We start from the raw sequence: 27,578 nt of genomic DNA on the forward strand, positions 1-27,578 counted from the left end.
CACACACACACACACACACACACACACACACACACACACACACACACACACTGTTGAACTGTAGATCATGTTGATACAAAACTGGCACTCATCCAAACACTGTATTCGCTTCAGGGTTGGAATTTTATACTTGGTCTTTCTCCTGAGTAACTCAGTGCTGTTAAACTGAACACTGTGCACTTTGAAATGCTGACGGTGGATATTTGCTGTGTGATGGATTGTCACTGCTCTTAAGTTTGCTACCGTCTTTGCATATACCTCTAGGCTCTCTTGGTAATTTCAAGGGAGGTGAGCAGGGGGTTCCATGTTTCCTAAATATGCCGTGCTAATACTGCTGCGGCCGTGATGGTGCACATTTGACAGGCACTGTGTGTTTGTACAGCTGCCTGGGTGCTGCTGCACATCAAATCAGTTGGGTTTTCAAACGCTTTAGAACTTTGTAATGTTCTAATGTAGATTATGCTGTGTGAACAGCTGGAGTCGTCAGGAACTTGAGCTGATGCAAAGATTAACACCAGTTTTACTTTGGTTTCGTTGAAGAAAATTTGATGCCACCTAGTTTCTAATCTCAAGCAAACAGTTCTGAAAAATAATGACATTTTACTTTCATCAGGCCTAATGGACGGATAGATTTAAGTGTTATCAGCATAGTGATAACAAAACACGCATATTAATCTTTGCACCAACTAGTTGGGTGGAGCATATAAAGGCAGCAGTGATTAACACTGTTGCCTCACAGCAAGAAGGTCTTGGGTTCGATCCCCAGTTTGGACCTAAGGTCTTTCTGTGTAGAGTTTACATGTTCTCTTGCGTTTGTATGGGCCTTCTCTATTTTCCTCTCAGTCTAAAAAGCATATGTTAGTTTGCCTTCAGGCCCAGGCCTTCCTTGCAAAAGAGATCTGTGATCTCATTGGGGTTTGCCTGGTTAAATCAAGGTTAATAAATAAATAACAACAAAACAACAAGTACAGATCCCTGAGGCAAACAGCACGCCAGAGAGGAAGTACAATTGTAATCACAGTATAGAACTTTACATTTAAAAGGTAAGATGTAAACTACAAATATTGTATTCAGTAGTGTTGAAGGCAGCAAAAAAAAAAACTTTAAAACTAACATGGGAATTTCATTATAATCAAAGTTCATGAGAATATCCTTTTAAACTCTGAGGAGTGATGAAATTTTGCTTGAAACTTGCCTAATCTGTGGTTTTCTACAGTTATGTCCAGCAACTGGGGGCCCACAAACTTTTTTAACACTTTGACACAAAAGGAAAAAAAATGAGATAGGTTGGATCTAAATTTGGTTTTTGATAAGGAGTTTAATGGAAGCTAGTTTAAAAAGAATCTGGTAGAAAGGGCCTCATTAACAATGGACAGCAGAATTGGTCATTAGTATCTGCGTCGGCAGTACAACTACAACTGGCCCTTTGAGTGGTCCTCAAAGAGCCAGTTGTAATCACCTTCATTGTATCAAGTTTAACTTCGACTAAACATGAAACGCCACGGTCCTCGTCTCATTGCTACGACTGAGCACCACTAACAAATAATAACTGAGCTCTACATGGTATTTCCTGCATAGAAACGGTGTTTTAACACGTCCTCCTATAAACACTAAAAAGTACAATGTGTACGACTGACTAAATGTGAAATAAATAATACAGAAATACTATTAAAAGTAAAAGTAAAAGTTTTACTCACTGTTGGGTTGTGGTGAGCTAACACGTCGCTTGGCCAGGTACCGTCTGCATTCAGTTTTGTCGCGTCAGGTAACCCCATCGCATCAGTTATTCATGCCTGCGGCTTTTCCAGGTTGTGCCACATAGGGGTCTTTGGGTTGGGGGTCTGTGGTTAATATGAGGGATCAGGATTAATGGTTAATTTTAGGGACTGGGGTCAGGGTTACGATGTATATGGTCATTAGAAGTTCAATTTAGAGTCTGGAATGGTTAGTTGGTTGCATTTCCTACTCTTCAAAAATATGACAATGCGATCCTCCTCTTTCGTCTCATCTTGTTAATAACTGACACAAGTGGAGTACCCGATGCATCCAAAGCTGGACGCAGATGGTACCTGACCAAGTGTCAATATGTGATGAGTTGGGAGTGAGAAGGGGTTGGGTGAGCAGCTGCCGTCTTGAATTCGTAACTCTCCCACTTTCCCACAGGGAATTCCCATTGGAGGGGCATTCCAGTTTAAATTTACGTCTTGTAAGTGGGAAATTCCCGCTTTTCAGTACAACTGGGCTGCAGCAAAAGTATCGGGACAAAATGCATCTAAATGGAGATTTTACAAGGCCAATGGCTACTTTTAAACCTTGTGCACCTCCACCTATTGGTGGGAAGTCGTCACTGTGGCTCGCAGACCATGCGCCACATTTGGCACATGAGTTTGACACATGTGCATTGGTGGCACTTAAAGGGTACAATAACCTAAAAAAAGTAAATTAAGTTAATTTGTTTAATTCTGTTCAGAATTTGAGAGGCGCTTGGTGCCTATTCCAGGGGTCAATGAGCAAGAAACTTGGTGTTTATGTTCAGTGAAATGCTCCCACAGGGTTGAAAACTTCTGTTTCAGTTTTTGTTTATACCTTCCTGTATCTATTTTTGCCTTGGTCATTCTTCCCCTCAATGCTTTTCTTGTTGGTTGACTGTTTACAGTCAATAGTAAACAACAGAGATGACTCTGTCCCCCCTGTAGAGCATTGCAGTCCAAAATACATTTGTTTTATGTTTTTGTGAGGGAACCCAATATTCAAGACCAAGACACAGAGAACTAAATGCATGGATTATAGAACCAGGACTGAAAAAAAAGGACCAAACTATAGGGAGCTGATGAGGAAGCTAGGAGAATCGGTGGGCTGGATAACGTAGCTGGGCAAAACAGGCACAGGTGTGACAGACAAAATTGAAAGTAAGGCTGACTGAAGACAACTACGACAAATGAAGGGAAGAAAACAAAAAGAAATAAATGCCTGAAAAATATTACAGTTGCATAAAGAATAAACTTAAATCCAGGAAATAACAAAAAATCCAAGCTTCTGACTTATTCAGCCACAGGCAACAATGCCCACAAGTACAATATTGATTGTGTTTTGTTATTACTTTAAATTCAAGAACCAGTTTGTTCCGTGTTAAACTAAAACCACAACTATTGTTTTTGTAACATGCCTCATTAATTAGTATTTAAATGGTCACAGAAGAGTGTCACACTGTGCTGTTGGGACTCAGAACAGCAACAAACAGCTGGCGATGTCGTTCATCAATATAATCTGTGTTAAGTCCCTGAAGGCCTCAGCTTTAACAGAATTCAGTTTTTATCAAACCGCTGACATTTTGAGTTTTCTCTGACAACAGTGAGACACAGGATGCTGTGCTTGTGCAATCAAGCATTTGAAAGATAGTCAGCTATGCAGCCGATATGAAGACCTAATAAAACTGAGGCCTTACTTCTGTCAGGCACCGTGTTCTCCTCAGTGTTGCTCAAGAGACCTGAGTGTGGGAAAGGGCTGTGAGAAATGAGGAGTCGAGCTGCCAGGCAGGACTCAGATTTTTAGGAGTATCATAGCATTGATCGAGCTGCAACACGCCCATTACCTCACAGTGTTTTACATGATTCGCTCCTGGCACTGAAGAAGTGCAGGACTGTACTTGAACAATGTCTGCATTGATGCATAAAGACAAAAGCACATCTTTTGTTTCTAATGGTGTTTAAATAATCTCAGCTTGTGCCTCTGTTGTTTCAATGGAAAACCAACATTTGATGCACTTCCCTCTCCACAGTCCTCGGATTCGGTGAGTGTCAGTTCCCAGATGTCTGTGTCACAATCCCCCAAACAAAGCTTGCCATCAGGACCACAAGCCTTGATCAAGTGGGCGGAGGAACATGGCCGTGGTCCTGTAACATCCTACACCAACACGTCTGTGGCAAACCACTTTAATATCCGACTGAGAGAACCAGGTAACCCAGAGGAAAAGAATGTCATGGTCATGGTGAGCCTGTAAATCAGCCTTATGAGACTCTGTGTGACTTCCAGATGTGGTGGATCATCTGGAGAGCAGATCACTTCCTGATCTGTCCATCCTGCGCCACTCCAGCCCTCTGCTAGGAGAAGGACCTGCACCTCGGCGCTCTGCTCTGCCCTTTCCATTCCCTCTACCCTCACATGATGGTTTCCCCTCTTTGTCTGGCCCTGACCAGCTGTGGAATGATTACGAACATGAGGACCAGAGGCCCATTCTGAACGTTGAACGCAGCGTACAGTGTTTGGACAAGAAGATGGTGGTCAGCATTGACAAAAAGAGCCTGCAAGTGAGTGAACTGCATAATGTTTCCTTTCAGTGTCAGGAGCTGCCCTGAAGTTTACAGAGCTATAAACAATGTTTCAGATCAAGATTATTTTCTCTTGTAAATCAAGTCAAGCTGTAACAAGCAAGTAACAAAACGAAGGTAGAATAAATTAAATATCACTAAATTATTACTCGGGGGATGAATCTTAAGGCTTGTCTCAGTTCAGAGGGCTATAATGCCAAATAATACGTTTATCCATGCTTTTTGATCATCTGGAAACCAAATGACTGACTTTTTTACATAAATACTAATTTATATCAGTATTTTGTATAAGTTTGTCACCAAATTATTTTTTTTTATTTAAAAAAATTATATATTGTAGGGTATTTTGTTGCCATGCTTTAATCCCATATAACACAGATTTGATTTAACAAAATGGGACAATGACAGAAAATAACCAAAATTAATAACACCAAGAAAGGAAAAAGAGACAAATTAAGACCTTTAATATGTGTTTTTACAGTGACTATTAAATTATTGTTACCTTGATCTTGATATTTCAAAAATAGCAGATTTGAGTTACTATCAATCAGACAATCAGAAAATAATGGTCATGTCTCAGTATGCAAATTTAATGGTTACAAATACTACCGTTTTGGCTGTTTTCCTCGTAGTAGTTTCTTCTGTACTTTTTTTCTAAACTACTTCTGCAGACATTTGATATTTAACAATCAGCTGAATTGGGAATAATAAACTATGACATTTATTTTTTGTAAGTTTTATATATTTTCTTAAGATGTTTAACTGTATTAAAATATATTTTTAAATGTGCTTCAGCATACTTGCTCTAGTTTTTAGCCACATTTCTGCTAGGTTTTTTTTTTGCTACTTTGAGCTTTAAAATTCTATTTAGTTACTGTTGTGATAATTTTAGTATTAGCATCTGTTTTCCAACATTTACTTCCTTTTTAGCTGCTTTTAATTAGTGTGACTTGTAGCTTTTGGTTACCAGTTTATTTTTTTTTAGCTTTTGTTCTGCTCATTTTGCTTATTTTAGCCTCCGTATTGTTTCTTTTGACTTTAAATCAGTTTTAGCTTTTTTAGTAAATCTCAGCATGCTGCATTTTTGCAGGAAGTACGATTCCTGTAGTTATAATGGTTGTCTGCTTCAGAGTACAGTACGCCATCTCCTATCCATAATGTATGCGAAAGTGTGTTAGCTTTTGAAAAGTGAAATTAAAAGTGTAATAAAAAATGTCCCCACACAAGTGGACTTTCAGGCAAGCAGCATTGTTCCAAACATTTGGCGTTTAAACATGGCATTGGCTCAGTGAGCCCACATCACAGAATGGAAAATGGCAAAGTCTGTAATTAGGAGCTGAAGCTAGACCACCTTGTGGGATTTGTTTATTCCTGAGAACTCAGTTTCACACAACCATCTCAACATAGTTTTTTTCCTGATTCTTATTTTTACAGTTCTTAACATGAGTTAATAAAGGAAAAGTGTTCTGATCTTGATCCAGCGGTACCATGTTCTTGATGTTTTCTCAGGCTCAGGGTTTTACTCATGCCAACCTTACATTGCAAGACCCAGAATGCAAAGCAATCGTCAATGCCACCCACTACACATTGGAAACTCCTCTGACTGGCTGTCAGACCACCAAATTTCCTACGCCTGGTCTATCGACTCTCTATTTAAACTCTGTGAGTATATATGTCTACTGTTCCAAACTAAAAAAGCCATGGCATTTTTCCTTTTTATTTTTTAAGCTCACACTTCCAACAACATTACTAATAATTTAAACATTTTAGATAATTTGCAATAAACATTTTACTATTTAAATTGTTTTCATGCATGCTCCGTTATTCAGTAATGCTGATAAAATGTCTGCAGCATTCCCATCACATTTTTTGCAAAAAAGTTCCACTCATAGTCAAGTATCTGCTTCCACAGCAACTTTATTTCCATGAAGTACTTGTGCAGTGCATGAACTACAACTGCGTAAAAACCTTTCTAATGAATCTCCAGTATTTAAAGGGGGCTATTATGTATTTTCCAGGCACATAGTTCAGTTCCATGCCACAATCAAGCAAATGTTACCTTCAGTTGTTAAGAAAATGCTATACAGCGGGGTGCGAAAGTTTGGGCAGCCTTGTTAATCTTCCTGATTTACCTTTATAAATAATAGATTGTTTGGATTAAAAAAATCTGTTAAATTTATCATATAGGGGACAAACACAGTGATATTTGAGAAGTGAAATGAAGTTGAAATGATTTACAGAAAGTGTGCAATAATTGGTTAAACAAAATTAGGCAGGTGCATAAATTTGGGCACCATAAAAAAGCCCTCACTCAGTATTTAGTATATCCTACTTTCACAGAAATAACATTCTCTAAACACTTCCAATAGCTTCTAATGAGAGTCTGGATTGTGGCTGAAGGTATTTTAGACCATTCTTCTTTACAAAACATTTCTAGTTCATTCAGGTTTGATGGTTTCTGAGCATGGACAGCTCTCTTTAAGTGACACCACAGATTTTCAATAATATTCAGGTCTGAGATGGTAAATGGTACTGAACTTATAGAGCGCTTTTCAAGTCCCTCCAGACCCCAAAGCACTTTACACTAACAGACATTCACCCATTCACACTCACATTCACACACTGATGATGGCAAACTACATTGTAGCCACAGCTGCCCTGAGGCACACTGACAGAAGCGAAGCTGCCATGCACAGGTGCCACCAGACCCTCTGACCACCATCAGTAGGCGGGTGAAGTGTCTTGCCCAAGGACACAATGACTGAGACGGGTGGACGGGGGATCGAACCAGCGACCTTCTGGTTCCAGGACGACTCCCCTAACCACTCCGCCACAGCCGCCCCATTCCAGAGGCCATTCCAGAATGTTGTACTTGTTCCTCTGCATGAATGCCTTGGTAGATTTTGAGCAGTGTTTAGGGTGGTTGTCTTGTTGGAAGATCCAGCCCCCGGCTTCAGCAGCTTCAGCTTTGTCACTGATTCCTGGACATTGGTCTCCAGAATCTGCTGATATTGACTGGAATCCATGCGTCCCTCAACTTTAACAAGATTCCCAGTCCCTTTACTGGCCACACGGCCCCACAGCATGATGGAACCACCACCACATTCTACTGTAGGTAGCAGGTGTTTTTCTTGGAGTGTTGTGTTCTTTTCCTTCCATGCAGAACGGCCCTTGTTCTGCCCAAATAACTCTATTTTAGTTTCATCAGTCGACAGCACCTTATTCCAAAATGAAGCTGACTTGTCCAAATGGGCTTTAGCATACCTCAAGCAGCTCTGTTTGTGATGTGGGCGGAGAAAAGGCTTCCTCTGCATCACTCTCACATACAGCATCTCCTTGTGTAAAGTGCTGAATAGTTGAACGATGCACAGTGACTCCATCAGCAGCAAGATGATGTTGTAGGTCTTTGGTGCTGGTCTGTGGGTTGACTCTGACTGTTCTCAACATCCTTCACTTCTGTTTATTCCAGATTTTTCTTGGTCCACTTCAATCCTTGACTTGAACTGTGCCTGTGGTCTTCCATTTTCTCACGTTTCTCACAGTGGAGACTGAAAGCTGAAATCTCTGAGATAGCTTTCTGCTTCCTTCCCCTAAACCATGACGCTGAACAATCTTTGTTTTTATCTCATTTGAAAGTTGTTTTGAGACTCCCATGCTGTGACTCTTCAGACAAGATGCAAAGAGGAGAAAAACCTACAATTGCCCCCTTTAAATACCCTTTCTCGTAATTGGAGTCACCTGTGTATGGAGGTCAAGGGTCACTGAACTTCATAAACCAAATTTGAGTTCCAATAATTAGTTCTAAAGATTCTGAAATCATTAAAATAACAACAGTGCCCAAATTTATGCACCTGCCTAATTTTGTTTAACTAATTATTGCACACTTTCTGTAAATCATATAAACTTCATTTCACTTCTCAAATATCACTGTGTTTGTCCCTTATATTGAATATTTAACTGATTTTTTTATCCAAAATATCAATGATTTATAAAGGTAAATCAGGAAAATTAGCGAGGCTGCCTAAACTTTTGCACCCAATTGTATATAATAAAATAAATAAAATCAATACGCCTTGAATTTGGCCTTTGTCTCTTTAAGATTGTCTACCATTTCAGACACTCCCACTTCAGCATGTCTTCACAACAATATTTCAGGGGAGGGGTGCTTCATGGGGCGGGAACTCAGCTGCAGACTGAGCTCCAGGGAGGAGCTTTGTGTAAATAGGTGGGGCTTTGTTCCAGCAAGTGTTTAGGCAGCATCACATGGCCACCACAGGAGATTCAAGGATTACTCCAACATGTATGAATGAGTCAAAGCAACACTCTGGGTATGTTTTTGATGAGGGAATGACTTTATAACATGATATAAAGCTAAGCTCCCACCCCCAATGGTGAAAACAGCTCTTGAAGTTTAATCTCCAGCTGAAAAACAGAGACCCTAATGGAATTGTAGTCATACTTAGCTAACACTTTAAGATTCAGACCTTGTCAACATGAAAAGGTCATTTTTCCTACTTAAAATGACTATTTGATATTTCTGGAGGTGGATTCCTGTCTGCACAACTTGTAATGTGCACTATGCACATTAGTTTGTTGTCCACCTCCACCCACATCATACCTGCCTTGACTCTCTGTATCAACCTTGTCAGCTGCCACTGGGTTTGTGATTTAATCTGCCAGGGTACACTTTTGAAAATAAATTAGACTGATTTGGACTACTTCTTCAATAATTAATTTTAATTTTCATCTTAGTTTTCATACCCGGACATTTGCTTTGGATGTTTTCTGTTGGAGATGCCCACAGCAACTCTGCCCCTCTTCAACTTACACAAAGAAACTGAACTATGAGAACATCAAAAATCATGTTGTAGTCTTCCTCATGGATGATTTCTCCAACTATTTGCAGCTCAGTGAGATGCCCCCTTGAGTTTACAAACTCTTCTGTCCCAACTATCTTAGTGGATAAAAGAAGACAACAGTGTGACATTTTAATCTTAAATAACACAACATGAGGAGATGCTGCATTTGTTGGCTCTAAATTACTTTACAGTTTAAGTAATGTGAACACTTGTTTCATGCTGTTCAGTTTTCCCATCTGTTATTGTCAGTTATCATCTTTATAATGAATGCATTCATTCAGAGTATTTGTTCTAACAAGCAAGAATGAATCACTTCCTGTCTGGCCTCTTGAAATCTTTTGTGAGGGGAAATTTTGAACAACACTTTCTTCTGTCTGATGCGAGATTGAAAGCCTGGGCGTATCTCCAAGGTCATCTTCTGCATTGGTGCATGAATGCAGGGGTCACCTCTGACTCCTGCTCAAGAAAAAAAAAGTATTGTCAGTGCCTGGGTCCTCACAAACCAAAGATAACCAAGTTTTGGCTCTTTCCAGTTTTTCTTGTGTTGATTTGGTAGAGGCGCTAGTTCTGGATCAGCTAACATTTTGTGCCAACTTTGAACTGGCCCATTTGTCCTCTCATCCAGAAATTATTTTCTCAAATTTCTGACATGCTTCTACTTTTCTAAGAAATAACAAATGTGCTGCTGTTGCTACAGGATGTTCCCACATTTTAAGCATGAATGTTTTGCTAACCTCTCTCAAAGATTCAAACTTATGCAAGAATTCGTCAACATTGATGCTTTTAAAAAGTTTAAAATGTATTTCTATGAGTCAGGTTTTGTGAGTAACTGTTCGTCTGTGAACTACAGGTGATCGTAAGCCCTGCTGAGGCACGAAATGGGAGTGGAAGCCCAGTGGATTTCGAGGATCTGGAATCTGTAAATGGGCCATTCCCAAAAGATCTGGTGGAGCCAGAGAGGATATTAACAGAACAAAAACAGCAAGTGTCTATAATAGAGGTAAGTTAGAGCACTCGTGGTTCTCTGTCAGTGAGAGCAGCTGTAATCCAACCTGACAGGTCGGATCACTGATGAATGGACGGCTGGAAGAAACTCTTATTTCCCCTTGGTGCCAATAAATAACTGGCTCCAACATTGGTCCCAACTTTCCAATTTGTCCATTGAATGAACCCGACCTAACATCTTTCTTTAATGCAGTTTGGTATTTAATATCAAATGACTTATGTTCCATTATCTGTCCTGTTTTCATTTTCAGGTTATAGTTTGTGCAGCATCTCTTAAGGTTCTTCACAATGTTGTAATAGATTTTTACAAATTTCAGTATTATGATGAGGCAGGGAAACGTCAGTCAGGCCATTGCAGATAATATTTTTGCACGTTTTAATTTGAAAATTTCAGAACTTAATCATAAAATCAGCTCAAACATTTGGAGTCAACCTGATTCAAGGTGTCTGCCGCAGCTAAATGACCTCATAAACACAAAAAATGCTAAAACTCAGTTTATTTTACAGATCTAGATCTAAAATTTCATGTGTTAGTAGCCCCACAGATCCAACTCATATTCTGAGTGCTAACACTATTTGGACTCTGTTAGCAAAATATCTCATGAATCTGCAGATAATGTGCTAAAATGTGTTGTAGTTCGAGCTGAGTACCTTTCTGCTCATTTCAGAAGCTCACTGCTACATAAAAAGAAAATAACTCAGTCAGTTTTTCAAATATTGTGCCAAACTTTCATGTGTCATTTACAACACACATGTATCTCACATACCCTGTTTCAAGATAAGGTTTTGATCAAAACTGCTACAACTCCATCATTTGTCAACAGAAGATGGTTTTAGTTTAAGATTCTGGCATGAGAGGTAGTGGGCAATAAATTCCCCTCAAAGAAAGCTAGGACATTCTTTCTTTTAATGGGTTTGTTTTGTTCTTTTTCTAGTTCAATTGCACATACAAGATGGACAAGGGTACCACAGGACGTCCTACCAAGCTCCCTCCAGCTGTAACCAAGCCGTCCATGGACAACATGTTTTCCATGGAGCTGTACGACACGCTGCCCTACAGCCATCCTTCACGCCAGGCCTTCTACACCGTGAGCCAACAGAAGGAAGTCTTTGTGCAGGTACTCTTTTTATTTATATTACGTTGCTCTCCATGTCAGAGGTCACATTGTATGTTTTTGTTTGAAAATAAAATGTGATAAAACCTCTCTGTGTGCTTTCTCTTGGTGTTTATGCTGTCTCCGTCCATATCGTCAGTGTCTGTTTTGTTTAGTTCAAGCTAAGATGCTACTTTAACCTCTCACAGTGATTTCATCTCCTCTCTGCTGGGTTGTGTATCCTATCTGTTGGACTCAAAATATTTGATTAGCAGCAGTAATTATGTTGGTAATTTAAGAGACGGCAAAGTCCCGCTCTCTGAGGTCCTTTGAAGAGAGGATTTATGATGATATCAGCAGGAGTCGCTTCACTGAACAAAGAGCTGTCTGTGTCCGAGGCCTCTGCTGTAGCCCTCTCTGCAGGACTCACACTGCTCTGAGACCTGACCCGAGTTCACTTTGATAGTCAAAAAGAGGATCCCTCTCAGTATAAAACTGCTGTGGTAAAAAGTACACCATTCTTCGATTTTCAAGGTTTATATTACAGAACTATTAAAACTTTTTGCACCTTCTCTGCACCATCAAAGTATAATCGTCTGTATGTTCAGCAAACACATTTATGTAGTAATACTAACGTTTGTTTGAGAGAACATCAACAAACTAAACAACTGGTGTTGTTTAACGTAGCAATGTAGCTTTTCTTCACACCAGTATGTTGTTTTTGAGAAATACGGTAGTTGTTTTATAAGCCTGAGAAACAAGAAACAAGCTCATTTGGCTAGCCATTAGCCCTGCCTGAACGAAGCCGTCTTACTCTTTCTCTACTCTATGACTGATGTATGGCGGAGGAGGTACTAACGTTGATAGTTATTTCACATGTCACCACATCAAAAATGACCAGACCATCCCTTTTAATCATATTCTAAAAACGCAGTACCACTGCTGCTGCTGAAAAATAATCATCAAGTATGGCTGTAATGTTGATTCTGTTGGTTTGATGCTAATGAACTGATTGGTACATATAAGGAGAACAAGAACAGGTATGGTTGTTGCACTTGCAGCAAATTTACCAAGAGTACCAAAGTAAAAGTACTAACTGAATAAAGTCTTAGTACTTCTTTGTTATCTTATCTTTGTGAAGTATTGTTTACAGCGTGATAAATTGGAAGATACTGTTTGTGTACCTGCTTTGTTATTTTTTATCAGTGTTGACCACAGCTTGTAAAAGACTTTTGTTTTAAGCAAAGACAGCTGGTGTTTTTTGAAATATGAAATCTTACTGTGTTGTTTTAGTATTACCTACTACTATTAACTTGTGTTTTGCTACTAAGATAGTTTGGAGTTTTTCATCAGCCACAGCTGACAGCTTAAAGAGTAGAGTTTTTTTTTCTCCACACATGGTGTGGTAAAAATGGTGTGTTGTTTTTTTGTCTGTCTGCTGTTTGGTGTATATAAGTTAGTAAATGGTGTCAATATTAAAAAGGGGAGTTATTGTTTTATTGGTTTGCTTCTCGGGAAACAGCTGTAGATCGGATTGAACTTGACCATTAAACAAGACTGACGAGTCAAAATTAACAAAGGGCTTTAGAAATTTAGTTAAATGAGTTGTTTGCTACAAGTTATTGCCATATTTCACAATCTAGTTATAAAATATAGCATTATTTAAAAAAACACCTAGTCTTCTAGTTCATAAATAGTCAGTAAATGAGTGTGGTCCATTATTTCTTTGCTGTAACAATGCTTCTTGACAATAAATCTTATAGTGTTAAAAAATTTGTTCATTTTGTTTTTTAAATGGTGCCACATTTGTAAGGAACATGCATTTGTGGGATGAGCAGTACAACTGAATTTGTGGGTAGTTCATATGAAAATTTTACCAAATCTTCTCTGTCAAACAGTTAATTTTGCTGTTATTGACACTTGTTTTGAGCTGCTGGTACCTCCAGGTGCTGCCGATCAAGTGTCTGGTAAAGAAATTTATTGTCAAGAAACTTTGTAACAATAAAGAAATAATTTACAAACTTGTTATGCTAAGTTTTTATGTTTTAAGGAATAGTTAATGCTATAAAAGATTGACTGTAAGTTGAAGGTTCAGATAAGGGCCTTTGCTGCCTTGCAGAACAAAAAAAATAACAACTTGTGCAGGACAAAGGCACTATACTAAATTTTTTCAATACACTCTGTTTTTAAAGTGCTAAATTAACTGTATTACCCTTTCCCAGTAAGATAGATGGAATATGAAATATACAAAGTTTAGGAATAAATACTTTCTTTCACATTTCAAATGCGTTTGAAAAAAAAACATCATTATATTCTCATTTAATGCTTGCGTTGAATAATTTTCTCATCTTTTATGATGTTCGGCTTCAGGACTTAAAGAGGTTTGTCGTGACAGAGAAAAAGAGTATTTACTAGAAAAGTCTAAAACCTTATTTTATTTTCTCTTATGCACAACAGATTGCATCAACCGTGTCCGACCCGGACGTTGGGCTCACCATCATGTCGTGCTTCATTTCTCCCAACTCTAACCCCAGCGTGCCCTCAGACTACAAGCTCATTCAGAACATTTGCCCCCTGAATGACTCTGTCCAGGAACTGCAGAAGGATTTCTCTCTTGGGGGAAAGGTGGAGAAGAAAATGTTTAAGTTCATCTTTAACTCAGAGTTCAACGTGAAGCATCTTTTTCTACACTGTGAGACGTCTCTGTGCTCCAAGAACACTCAGAACCGAGATCTGCCACAGGTATGGAAATTTAAATGTAGATGTAAATGTAGAATTTTAATGTCATAAAGGATCATAATTTTTTATATGTGTAGTTTTGGTTAGATTTGACAAACAGCAAATTCTAGACTGTAAAAACCCATAATCTTTGCTTTTTCCATCTGAAAGAACTGTTTTGTTGTCAGTTTATTTTTTTAATTAACGCTCACATTTCATCTAATCCTGTTGGCAGTGTCTGACCTGTGACTCAGTTTCTTTGGACAAACTTGTGCCACTGATGATGAACATCAAGGTGTTGACAAAGCCACTGGTTGTGGTGGATGATTCACACACTACAGGTTTGTGAGAAGAAAACCAATCGCCTTTTTAAATGTCATAAAATCTGCTCAACCTCTGATTCAGACAGCAGTAATGATGTACATCAAATATAGCTAGTGTGAGGAGTTTGCACTGATTGTGCGACAGATTGCAGTTGTAGATTAATTGTACATTTTTCCTACAGAGAAAACAAACGTGAAATTCTCTACTGAGTTTTAGTGAAAGTAACTCGACAATCAACAGTTGCAGATGTACTGTAAATCCAAATGTTACTTTATGAAAGCTCTGTTCAGTGATTTATGAAATATTTTCCAAACACAAAGACCTGGACATGAACACCTTTCACCTTCAGCCACAGGTAATGATTAGGCCCAGGGTGTGAACAAAAAATAAATAAAAAATAAAGATGTGGTATGAAAGCAGAGGTGAGGAAAACACTGACCAGATTAGTCCTAATCACAACATAATATCACTTTATTACATCTGGTCATAATTACCTTCAGTGTGTGTTTATTTTGACATTTGTACAGACGTGTGTGTGTGTGTGTGTGTGTGTGTGTGTGTGTGTGTTTTTTTTCCTACATCGTGGGGCCCAGTTTTAAGGAAAATGCAGCCTCGTGGGGTCCAGGTGCTTGGGCCCCACAACTTCAGAGGCTGATTTTGGGTGTGAGGGTTTGGTTTAGGACCAAGGTGTGAATTGAGTTTAGGTTAGTTTTAGGGTCAGGTAGGTACCTGTGAGATTAGGGTTAGGGTTTGTGGTCAGCGTTTGGAAATAAAATTACCAAAAAAGGAATGGAAGTCAATGGACGGGCCCCACAAGGATATAAAAACAAGCTTGTGTGTATGTGTATGTTTGTGTGTGTGTGTGGTAGCGTATTGTTGACTGCAGTAAAGTGGAGTGTTCTAACGCTCAGAGCCAGTTCTGGATGTGGCCCAGCTGAGGGAGATGTGGAAAAAGAAGACTCATACAGACTGAGCACCAGTTGTTTTCACTTAGACCTTTCAATGTGGCCTCCCTTTTCCACTAGAGTGGGGAGCGGGGGAGTGGGGGGGAGTGCGGTGGATCCCTCATTGGGTTTGAGAGGCTAGCCAGAACCTAGAGACCCCCTCAGTCAGGTTTGGTGTTGCTGGTCTTTGTGTGTTTCAGCATCTCAGGGACTATAGGCGTGACCCGAGGTGGGATCACGAGTTAACCAGAATCACAATGTTGTAATAATGACCTAAACTTAGATGGGCTGATATCATCAGTGCCTGACCTCCAGGTTTTTTATTTTCCAAATTATCATGCCTCCTGAGCAATGACTTCAACAAAGAGAACTGTGGCCAACATGAGTCAACTTGCTCATTATTTGATTCTTATTTCCTCATTTTCATCAGCAGCTTTGTAAAATCAGATTTAATAATCACCCACCACTGAAAGGTGATAGTGTTTGTACCTTTATCTCTTTGCAGGTGTCTGTTTTCAAAATGCTGTACTAGCCATTGCGTACCCATGAACCACTGGACAGATTTTAGTAAAACTCTCAGACAGTAATCACTTATCCCCTAAACAACACATTAACTTTGAAGTCAACCCAAATCACGCTAGCCACCAGTTAATCAAAATTATCCTTTAAAGGGATCCATGATTAGGTGTAATATTAGACTTTATTTGATAAACATATATTTTAACTGTAAAATAAATACTGTAAAAATACTGTAGGATGTTCAGTTTTTATAATTTTTAAACTAAAAGTTAAAAAAGATATTACAAAGACTTAGCCATTTTATTTACACGCAAAGCATTCTGGGTAAATGATGATGTGGATAGGTCATCGATGCGAGGCTGCTAGCGAGCTATATCCACCCTGAAGGTTAATCTTGGACAATATCTGATGATCGACTCTTTTAAATGAAACCAGAGAGCGTTGACAGAGAGGAGAAGGTAGAAATGACTCAGCCTGTAACTGAAAATATGGATGGAGGACCTCAGTTTAGCTTGTTAGTTTGTCGCGCTAGCGCCGAGCAAATACATATAAGTCAATATAGCGGTGGCGCTAAAGCGAAGGCTAACAGGCTAAGCTGAGGTTCTTCTTCCATGAAGCAGCTCTCTCGTCCTCCATCCATATTTTCAGTTCCAGGCTGAGTCATTTCTACCTTCTCCTCTCTGTCAACGCTCTCTGGTTTCATTTAAAAGAGTCGATCATCAGATATTGTCCAAGATTAACCTTCAGGGTGGATATAGCTCGCTAGCAGCCTCGCACCGAGGACCTATCCACGTCATCATTTAGCCAGAATGCATTGCATGTAAATAAAATGGCTCCGTCCGTGTTAAAACATATTTTTAAAAAATTACAAAACTAAACAGCCTACAGTATTTTACAGTCTTTATTTTACAGTTAGTATAAATGTTTATCAAATAAAGTCTAATGTTACAACTAATCGTGGATCCCTTTAATCGTTTAGATAAACAGATATTAGGTTACAAAACTGAGTACACCCCTCACATTTTTGTAAATATTTTATTATATCTTTTCATGGGACAACACTGATGACATGACACTTTGCTATACAAGCTGCACACTGACTACTTGACTTTGTGTCAGTGTGTATTTGCTGTCCCCTCAAAATAACAAAACTCACAGCCATTAATGTGTAAACCTCTTGCAACGGAAGTGAGGGGTGTACACACATTTATGAGATAGCTACTACCACACCAAGGTTTGCACCGAGAGTCCTTCTCGACACATATTGTGAGATCACACATAACGTCATTCACAAGGTTTGACCAACACAACTTGAATTATGTTTAAAACTGTCATGAAAGTTGGGAATCAATATGAATTCTTTCAAGGAATGCTAGGCTTTTAATTTGATATCTGTTTCCTCATTTTCATTGGCCGGATTAATAAATTAAATTTCATCTCTGCTGATAATGGTTCGTTTAAGGATATCGTAGATGTGTCAGGAAGTTTACATTTTATCACACCCAACAGTGTTTATGCTGAAGGTGTTAGTGAACCATGAAACTAAAGTATTCATTGAAGCTGAGCACATCTACTTTCCACCACTGCAGCAGTGCAGCCAGGCTCGTTTTCTGCAGAGTACAGTGTGTAAACAAATACGCTGAGATGTGCTGAAACTGAAAACATAAGAGGGTTTTTCAGAGACCTCAAATCAAAAGAGGAGCACTTGTGTCCAACCTAGAGAGTGGAAAAACACAAGTGTCTTCAAAGCTCTGACGTCAGAATTACTCGTGTTGCTCAACAACATCGCTGAATTATTATTTGCTCTTTTATGACTCTGATAACATTTAGAGAAAGTGTGTTTTTATCTGGGAGGTTTGGCAGATTAGTCATGGGAAAACAAAGTATCTCATCTAAAAGGTTTCAGTTAAGATAACTGTAACCTCTGATGAACAACACATGACATTATAAAGCATTCATACAATTTAGAACTTTTTTTTCTTCTGTATGTTTTTCTGCAACTAATTCGTTCAGCAATTTTTGTGCTATTTCAACAGTTCATATATCAAAACATTCAGCTCCTTCAAGACTCTCCGGCTATGACTTTTGGTATTTTAGCAATTTATACTTTTTGAGATATTTAGCTTTTTCTGCCATGTTTTTCCCCACTGAAAATGAAAGAAATGGGCTTTAACATCTTTAAAACCCTTCTTAATGTTCATAAATCTTTACTGAACTTGTTCTGGTCCTGCTTTGCTAATTTCAGCTTCTTTTGGCTTCTATTTTGCTGATTTTAGTTGTTTTCTGCCATATTAGCTATCATTTTTGACCTGTTATTCTTCTGCTAATTTCAGTTTTTTTGTGCTTCTTTTAGCTGATTTCTGTGTTTTTAGCTACTTTTTATCTAATTTGAGCTTTTTTTAAGCTAAACTCACCTTTTTGTGATAAATTCAGCTTCTTAGTGCTTTAAGAAGCAAATGTGCTCTTCCTGTTTCTTTGGACTATTTTCAGCTACTTTTTTTTAGCTATTTTTAGGCTACTTATGCTTTCTGTTTTGGTATTCAGCAAACATTTTTCAACATTAAGTGTTCGTGTTGCATTTTTGCAGGAAATGCAAATTCTCTAGTTATATGAAAACTGACCCAAACTGCAGAAACAGTATGTGGAAGGAGGTCCTTTAGATGAATCGATATTTTTACAGAGCAGCAGGCTGCTACTTTCTCCTCTAATTCCTTAGAAAGAAATAAGGTTATTGATTATTTGCACATTCCTTTTTTACCAAAAGTTTAAAATCATTTCAGTCTAGCAAATAATTTGGTTAGTTTAAGTTAGGTTAGGTTAGGTTAGGTTAGGTTAGGTTAGGTTAGGTTAGGTTAGGTTAGGTTAGGCTAGGTTAGGTTAGGTTAGGTTAGGTTAGGTTAGGCTNGGTTAGGTTAGGTTAGGTTAGGTTAGGTTAGGTTAGGCTAGGTTAGGTTAGGTTAGGTTAGGTTAGGTTAGGCTAGGCTAGGTTAATTATGTCGTTTGACACTCTGAAATTGAGGAATGGAGAGAACATTGTTTTGTTCAAAATGACATGTTTTTTGTTTCTGTAAGATTTGTTGGACAACTTTTAGTTGACTCAGACTATAAATCTTGTCTAAAACTGGCATAGTTTAATTTTTTTTGCTAAACACCTTGTTACACATCAACAGGTAAAAACTCTGATAAACTTAAAACTTGAACTTAAAAAAGTTAGCTTTAGCTAGTTGAATTGATATGCTAATGTTAGCTTGCTCCAGACTGGTTATTTGAGTTGCCGTTCATTTTAAATTGTTTATAGGTATTCAGATGTTCTTCTGCAATTAACTTTGTGTTTTGTATTAAATCTCCTATTTTGTTGACTGCAAATGTCAAATGTTTAATAAACATAACCGTTAAGAAAAATTCACATACATTTTGCAACGTCACGCGACATAGTACTTAACATTTTTCATGTCCAGTTTTTCCTGTCTGTTTGGCATTAATCATCTGGTGGTACAACAGACAAAACACACCGTTTTGGTAATTATATAACCTCTCTGCTTTAGCAGATTGTCAACACATTCTTACTCTTCATCCTCTAATGTCATCCTATCACCACCTGTAGTCAGGACCAAGTTTCCATCTTCATTTGAAGAAAACATTACAAACTCCTGTCTTGGCCTCAGTCTTTTATGCTGTGGCTTCTCTCTGGAGTCCTGGCACAACAAGTGGCCTGGGACAGTGTGGTGGGTGGCAGAGAGATGTCTTCTGTCCCTCACCCTGAAATCAAAGATTTCTCAGACGACCTGTCATCATTCATCTGGCGAGATGAAAACCGAAAGGTGTTCTTTCCAGGAATAGCAGCCACTGTGCTCGAGCCCCGGGTACATACCAGCTTTGACGTTTTAGTTCAGCCACACACAGGCATGCTTGTGTCGTTAGTAAAGACATCATTACAGCCAAGTTCACTTTTGAAAGCCTTTCAGGTGGCTCTAAATAAAATTGAGAGCAGAACTCAGTCAGGTCATCTGTGGGGATACTGCTCTCTGAGCATTTCTCCTGCTCATGTTTCTGGATCACATTCCACAGAACTTATCTGCACAATGCAGCATTAGTCATGAGCTGCTCTCTTTTGGCATGTGGCTGACGGGGCGACTCCAAGCATGTGTTGTTTTACCTTTAATATGTCGTGAGTTACAATGCGTGTACGTGCATACATAATAATAAGCATACATTAATTTGTACTCTGCTGGTATTTTCTTTTCCAGACTCAAAACCTGAAACCCCACAGGAACCTAAAAATGACGGTAAGAGGATATAACTGTGTATTTGTTTAAACATGATCCTGTTTGTCAACATATAAAACTAAACTTTGTAATGCTGTGCTTTCCAGGAAGCATGTATCTGCTGGACACTCCCACAGTAATGGGGATCGCTTTTGCAGCCTTCGTCATCGGGGTTCTGCTGACTGGAGCCCTGTGGTTCATCTACTCACACACAGGTAGGTCCTTCACCTGTTGCTTCAGAGTGCCTTTCAGCGATACTGAAGCAGAGGAATGTCCCAGTGTTTCAGGCCAAACATCCTGTGGCTGATAGAGGCTGGTTCATAATAACATATCGCCTCTTTTACTGTAAATATATCCTGTTGGTCAGCAGCAAGGGCTCTTCTCTTTCCTGTCTTTGAAAGTTTCTTGAGCTGCAAATGGTCAGCAAATATTTGCAGCACAATGGCTGGAGATGAGTTGGAAATCCCCCTCGTTGGGTTTAGAGGGTGCTCACAGGAAAAGACACACAATCTGTCCATTAGATGCCAAGACCTTCTCCATCTTCCCCGGCCCTCGCTGACCCCTGAGAGGAAGTGTGCTCCCAGCCGCCCACTAAGTTCACTGGTGCATAGAGCTGCCCTGTTCTGTTAGCCTTTGACTGTTGACCTGCTGCACCGTGGCAAATATGTTCTTCAAGGACATCGATCATACAGAGAACGTTCGGAGCAATCCAAGTGTGAAGTTTAAGTTTCTAAGTGGGAAAAGACCTCACTGTTTGACAGAGTTAAATGATGGCATTAAACAAGCGTGTAACTGAGCAAATATCCAGGCACATATCAAAATGATTAGAGCACAAAAAGTCTTCTAGTTCTGCTTTGTCACATTTGTAAGTGTTTTCTGGGCAGGATGTCCTGCAGAAGTAAGAATCAGCTGTAATATGTTAAGGCCTTATCTTTAACCAAATATTTTCTTTGGCTTGTCTTTAAAAATCCACTTTATATCAGCTTTGTGGATTTCCAAGTTAGTGACCAATGAAGAAACACAATACTTCTAACTGGCTGGTTGTCCAAAGGTAGGAGATATCAGATCTGAACACGTGTTAAAAAAGGTAGATATGGAACAATATGCACGGCCGGGCTTGGACTTGAAAAGGCACGTTTCTGTTGATTTTAGGAAAACGGGCCTTACGGTGCTTCACATGGTTGTTAAGCTGTGTTGGCTGAAATTGCCTTATACGGCAGCTTTGCACTAAACTCCAAGAATGCAGATTACACTAAACAACAACCCAAAATATCACTTCAGAGTGTATTTTAAAACTGGTGTCCAGAGATCTGAAATAAGAAAACAATTTGGATTTATTCCCCTGACATTTAAAGACCTTTTATATTTTGTTTCCCTTTTAGTTTGAAGTATTAAGGCTGCGGCTACAGAAACATTGACGCACCTTATTACTATCGTGGTAAAAACTTTTGTTGTGGATCTCGGTGTGTAGCTTTTGAATAAAACCAATTAAAACACCCAAACCTGCAGTCCTTATAATAGTGTGTTATGACCTTTGATATCATCGGTATGTTGCACCATGTAGACAAACGTTTTATAAAAACCTCTGTGTACTTCACAGACGAAACATCGTTCAAAGTTTTATCTGGTCACAGAAAGAAGGACTTTACATATCTGAAATGGCAGATTGATATTTTTTATAGCGTTTAATAAATCAAAGTTTAGGTTTTATTGATTTTTTTTGTTACAAAATGTTCAACATTTATGTCCCACTAACTTTTGAGATGTCTGAAATTTACAAGCTTTTTGAAAACAACTCTTGTCACTCTCAACTCTTTTTAGTACATAAACAAATTAAAGAGAAACTTTTATGCAAAATTCACTTTTTAAAGTTTTTTTTTACTCAACTTTGGGTATGTACTTGTTAAAAAAACAGTCCAAGGACCAAAAAAAAAAAGCACCCAGGTGCATATTTACTTTAAGTAAATGTATTTTTAATGTATTTTAATGACAAGTTTTATACTTCCGTCATTTTGTGATGTCACAAGCCGTATGACAACCCACCGGAACCTGCGTTCAGCCCCTTACCTAGCAACCCCCAGGTGAAACTCCACCTCCTCAGTATAAAAAGCCATCACTGTGTTGTTGTGCAATGCGCAGCTCTTTAAATAACATGCCTCCAATAGGGCAATGGGTAGAGTGTTGGACCAGAGAGTGAGAGACCAGGGTTCGAGACTGGTGTGGACACATGCAATTTAATTATTTATTTTCATTCGTTATGAACAAGTTTTCTCATGCACCTCTATTGTTTAGCTTATTAAAGCCTTGTTAAAGCCCATTTGTTCGGGTTTCTGAGGTATTTTGACCGCTGCTGCTCCCTGCTCTGGTAACAGCATGCAGAGTGAGCGCAGAGCAGAGGAGGGAGAAAAAAAAAGAAGCTGCGACCACGACTCTGCCTCTGGGTCTCATATGGTTGTACAACAGAGCTTCTGCTATCATTAGCCATGCTAACGTAAATGCTGGCTTTGGAGGGCGGAGTTAATGTCAACAGATTTTTGGAAGGCGTTACCAACAGAGCTCATTAACATAAACAGCTCTTCTGAARGGAAGTCAGAGCAGGCAGAACTAGAAAATGGGAAATTTTATTATCTGAGAATTATTTTGTACATTAAATTGAATGAACATGGTCTGGATAGCCCACAGACATACCATAAAAATTTCTAGGACCCATAATTGGTCTCCTTTAAACATAAAAGTGTAGGTATTTTCATATTTTTTTTTCAATCTGGTGAGTCTCTCCCTGTTATGGGATTTGATTTTTGGATAGTAACTGAAGGAAGGGGTGTTTTTATTCCAGTTTATTTCTCTACCAGGCAAAAAGTGTAGGTCATTTTAACACCAACATGTTTTCTGGACTTTTGCTTCTCTTGACTCATGCAGCTCATTTGTGATGAGTCACGTCTAACAAGAAACTTGTTCACCTCTGCTCCTTTAGACCAGTAATGTACAATCACCAAAAATGTTATTTTAAAACAAAACTCAGAAATAACTATCTACAGAACACCAAAACCTCTGACCTGATTCACTGACTGCACCACCTGTTTTATTCTTTACTTAGTTGCGCTTCATACAGTATGCACCTGCGATCTGCTTCGTCTTTGTATGATATTCACAAAGCAAATAGCAAAGATTGTGTGTTAGCACAAACACGCCCATCAGGTTTTGTAGGTGTGACCAATTTGCTGTCTTTTTGCATCAGATTGTGGTTGTTAGAATCTAAAAATGGCTGACACAAACAGGAAGAGTGAGCTTCAGGTCTGAATGGATGAAGTAGAGTGACTCATTAAAGCTGCAGGAATATCTTCATGTAGGAGGAATCACTTTCAGGAGGGGATTTCTTTGCTTTTGTTTTATCTACACTGCAGTATCATTTCACCCTTTATTTTGAGTGTAACGGTTGGTGGTTTCTGTCTTTATCTGCAAGATCTTTGATCTTCTGTTGCTCTGAAGGTGAGTGGGTCGTATGTTAACAATAAAGCCTGTGACATTATTAATTTGTTATTTACTTGTTAACTTCAGGATAAGTCCTGGTGTCCTATGAGAGACATTACAGGCTAAACATTAGCAGAACCGTGGGGTCTATAGGAGTCGGGGATGTGTTTAATGATCTATGAACATCTGCCGTATAAGAAAGCACTTCATGTAACACAGCTTCAGACTTAATCAGTATCATTTTAAAATATGTAAGAGAAAATTGGTTCTCCAATGACTCGATGGGAAAGATATAGAGCGAAGAGACGACTGCAGCAATATTCGGGCCAAAAACTCAAATTAAATACAGACGTGTCTTTATTTCAAAACTGCGTCAGTGTCTGTAAGAGACACGTTTTGAAACCAGCACTTTTATTCGTCCTTTATTCAAGCTTTGAATGAAGAAATGTTATGGCATGAGATGCTTTTAACAAGGATAAACCAGCCGTTTGGGATCCACTGAGAACGTGTCCCATGTTGCCTGTTCTGCTTTATCAGCTGAAGATGCATTAATTGATTCCAGATAACAAAGGATGCAGAGTTCAGTGAACAGAGAGACGTCTTTCCCAACATCATCTGTCAAATAAGATACAACAGCTTTATTGACCCGGCAGCTGACAACAATCTGAGACTAACAGTGTAAACGTCGAGTCAGCATTCACACTAATGACTTCCTGTTTATGGTTTCTTCCATATGTTTTTTTGACTAAATATACATTTAGCTGATTTAACTATTCGTATATCAAAATGTTCAGCTCAGTGACATGTGGCTTTTGTAACTTATTCTCCTTTTGTACTCCTTGAAATCTACTTAAGAAAACCTTTATGTTTAACGTTTAGCTATTGTTTAGCTAATTTTAGCTTTTAGCTAACTTTATGCTAATTTTTGCATTTAGACACTGTTTCATAGTTTTAGCTTTTAGCTACCATTTTTCTGGTCTTAGCTTTTAGCTTGATTCACTGCTCTTACTTTATAATAGCCACTTTACTCATTTTAATTTTAGCTTTTATTTTGATAATTTTGCTTTTAGCTCAATCAATTTAGTTTCAGTTTCTTCAACAAAGATATTCAGCATTCACTGCACTAAAATATTCAGTTATTTTTAAACAAGTCATGGTGGTGAAGGGTTATATTGTTTTGCACACTAGTGCTTTGCACCCGAGGAAATAAATCCTAACGCAACTTTGTCCTAATCTCAGAGGACAGCTCAGGAAAATCAAAAATGATGGAAAATGCGAGCTTAAGATGGAAACAGTGCACATTTGGGTGAAGATAAATGCTGAACACTCCAGGCTTGAAACTGGAAAATGAATAGTTTTAACCAAGACACTTTGTCATGTTCCTCCCTAAGACTAAACTCAATCCATTTTCTCTTCCTGTCTTTGCTCCAACCTTCTCCCCCTCCTCCTCCTGTTCTTTGTCCAGGTGGGACAGCTGATTCACAGCCGGTCCAGAAGCCTCAGCCTGTGTCAGAACACAGCAGTGCAGCTCCCAGCATCGGCAGCACGCAGAGCACGCCATGCTCCAGCAGCAGCACGGCGTAGCCCACGACTCCACGCCGCAGGACGCACACAGCCGCGCTGCTGCACAGGACGGGCCAACTGTCCACGCTGACGGGTTGTTTACCTTTTAAAGGTACGACTCCGAAAATATCAACACCTTCAGTCCTCGGTGCCACCCTGTGTGCAGAGAGAAGTGCTGTCCTGCAGTTATTGCTGTACCGCCTCGGAGGCACGAGCAAGCTGCCTCGCCTCATGTCTGATAAACAAATCACAAGAATGAGATGAATGTTTTTATCAGGATTTTTTATTTTTATTTTCTTTTTAAATCCAAATGCTGCTTTTCTGATGGCATCGTTTGTTTTGGCCTTTAATCGAAGTTGTACCCGGCAGGTGTAGCCTGCCGAGATTAGAAAGTGATGGCTGGACCGTAACACGTTACTTTAAACAGACGCGTGGCAGAAAGTAGCACAGGAGCGAAACAACCACTATCGACATGCAGACAAATGTGCAGTATGAACACAAGTCAGCGTTGTGACGAAGACGAACGAGGAGTTTAGACAGTGGAAGAGTTGAATGTAGATGAGAAGAGCAAACACCAAAAAAATGTGAAAGAAAAATGTGAAAGACATGCAGACAAAATATCTTTTAGAATAATCTGAATTAAATTCTTTTTATAACACATTTCAGTTTTCACAGCCAGTATAACACATTTGAGTTTTTATACGTTCTTTAGTTTCTGCTCAAAATTAAGATAAAAATGCTCATTTGTTTATTATTTACACACTATTTCAAAAGATTGCCGCTACTCTTGTGTCTGTGTGTATTACAGACTGAGCTGGAGTCACTGTGTCCGCATCATAACTGTAGGTGGAAGCAACTGATTCAAAAAATGTTTAGTAGTTTACAAAGACAAAAAAACACAAATTACATCTAAACTAAAACAACAAACTTTCATTCCAATTATTATCGCCTATTTTGTGAGGCTAAACAGAAGCATTTTAATTGGTTATTACTAGTAGCATCTCAGGAGACAGAAAGATTTGAACACTTTGCCACAAACTCAACTGATAGGCCTCGCTCCTGTCTGTTTGTCTCTTCAGGCCTTAAAATGAATCTGAACATGTGCTACTAACTTTACATTAAAGCACCTGTGACATGCATATCATTCAAATACTAAAAGTCAAAGAAAACATCTTTATAATTAGGAAACAACGTAATACACAATTCTGACAACTGTCATATTTTCTTTTGAACTTGGCTCAGCAAAAGTGAAACAGGAAGTGACATCAAAGGGGAAATTTTTTTAAAAAAGAAACTCTGGTCTTTATGAGCTTTATGAAAGTTATCTTTCAAAAACGGCATTCATATTTGTTTAAAAAAGATATTGTCACAGGCACTTTAAAGCTGTGTGACCTTGGAACTAAAGAAGAATATGAATGGTCACCTTTTTTATAAACAAAATGTGTTTTTTGTCAGAATAATATTTCAAAATGTTTTCTTTTTATCACCGAGAACAAACCGTGTACTGACTAAAACTTTTATTCATTTAATTCCTTTTAAAACCTTTTGACTGTTTTCAATAAAAACATGTTACCACAGACCATGAAATAAGATTTAAAAAGCCCTGAATGAAAATTGTTTTTCTCAGTAAACAGTCACTTCCACCCCACATCCAAGTTTGAATAAGTCTTTTCCTCTCAACAAAATGGATTAACGAGCGTTTCAGACTGGATTTTCTCAGCTTCAAAGTCAACAAATAACTGTGTGAATTTGGCATAAAGTCAGTTGCGTTTACAAAAAGGGCAGCGGCCCATATCTGCAGAGGCGAGGTCCAATTTGACGTGGTGGTGTGACATCTTTTCACCAGAGGACATAGTGAGACATGGGTTTTTCTGCTTGTTTTTACATTTATGAGTCAGTTTTCAGCTTAACGAGAAAACTTGTGATGTTTTAGTCAGATCTTGGTCAACCTCTTACACTAAGCTGAGTCTTAAGTGCCTGTAACATCAGGTCTTCATGATAAATATGAATGTGTTACTGGAAAGATAACATTGATAACAAACTGTAACAACAATTTCAAGACCCTGAGTTGAACAGTTGTTAAGATAAATGCTCATAAATGTCACTGAAAAGCAGAAGTGCATCAAAACTAAACATTTACTTCATTACAGTACTTAAGTAATTTTTGAGGACTTGTAATTTTACCAAGTAAATCTTAACCTTTAAAATGTATAAATGAAACTTTTACTTTTTAACTTTAAAATTTAACAGCTAGTTGTACGTTAGAAATTTAAATATGACTGAACTCATCATGAAAAGAGTTGTAAAAAGTTCCTGATTGTCGTGAGCAGTTTAATGACATTTACTTAAGTACTTTTCTTATCAGCAAGATTCATTTTGACCAAAGTAATTTTCTGTTAAAGGGATCCCTGATTAGTTGTAACATTAGACTTTATTTGATAAACAAATGTTTTAACTGTAAAATAAAGACAGTAAAAATACTGTAGGC

The 27,578-nt window shown here is 38.5% G+C and overlaps 1 protein-coding gene across 1 annotated transcript in view; it reads left to right on the forward strand.

Moving 5' to 3' along the window:
- The window catches only part of tgfbr3 (transforming growth factor, beta receptor III), a 90,064-nt gene extending 63,694 nt beyond the window's left edge, over window positions 1-26,370 (forward strand). The window contains exons 8-17 of the mRNA XM_014025102.1: window positions 3,779-3,956; window positions 4,033-4,307; window positions 5,838-5,990; window positions 10,038-10,187; window positions 11,128-11,310; window positions 13,744-14,028; window positions 14,240-14,345; window positions 20,039-20,077; window positions 20,164-20,271; window positions 24,993-26,370. Coding sequence (XP_013880556.1) covers window positions 3,779-3,956; window positions 4,033-4,307; window positions 5,838-5,990; window positions 10,038-10,187; window positions 11,128-11,310; window positions 13,744-14,028; window positions 14,240-14,345; window positions 20,039-20,077; window positions 20,164-20,271; window positions 24,993-25,111 — 1,596 coding nt within the window. The 3' untranslated portion in view covers window positions 25,112-26,370. The remainder of the gene's footprint in view (window positions 1-3,778; window positions 3,957-4,032; window positions 4,308-5,837; window positions 5,991-10,037; window positions 10,188-11,127; window positions 11,311-13,743; window positions 14,029-14,239; window positions 14,346-20,038; window positions 20,078-20,163; window positions 20,272-24,992) is intronic.
- Window positions 26,371-27,578: the final 1,208 nt, after the last annotated feature.

This window comes from Austrofundulus limnaeus, unplaced genomic scaffold, assembly GCF_001266775.1.
Source record: "Austrofundulus limnaeus strain Quisiro unplaced genomic scaffold, Austrofundulus_limnaeus-1.0 Scaffold456, whole genome shotgun sequence".
Taxonomy (NCBI): domain Eukaryota; kingdom Metazoa; phylum Chordata; class Actinopteri; order Cyprinodontiformes; family Rivulidae; genus Austrofundulus; species Austrofundulus limnaeus.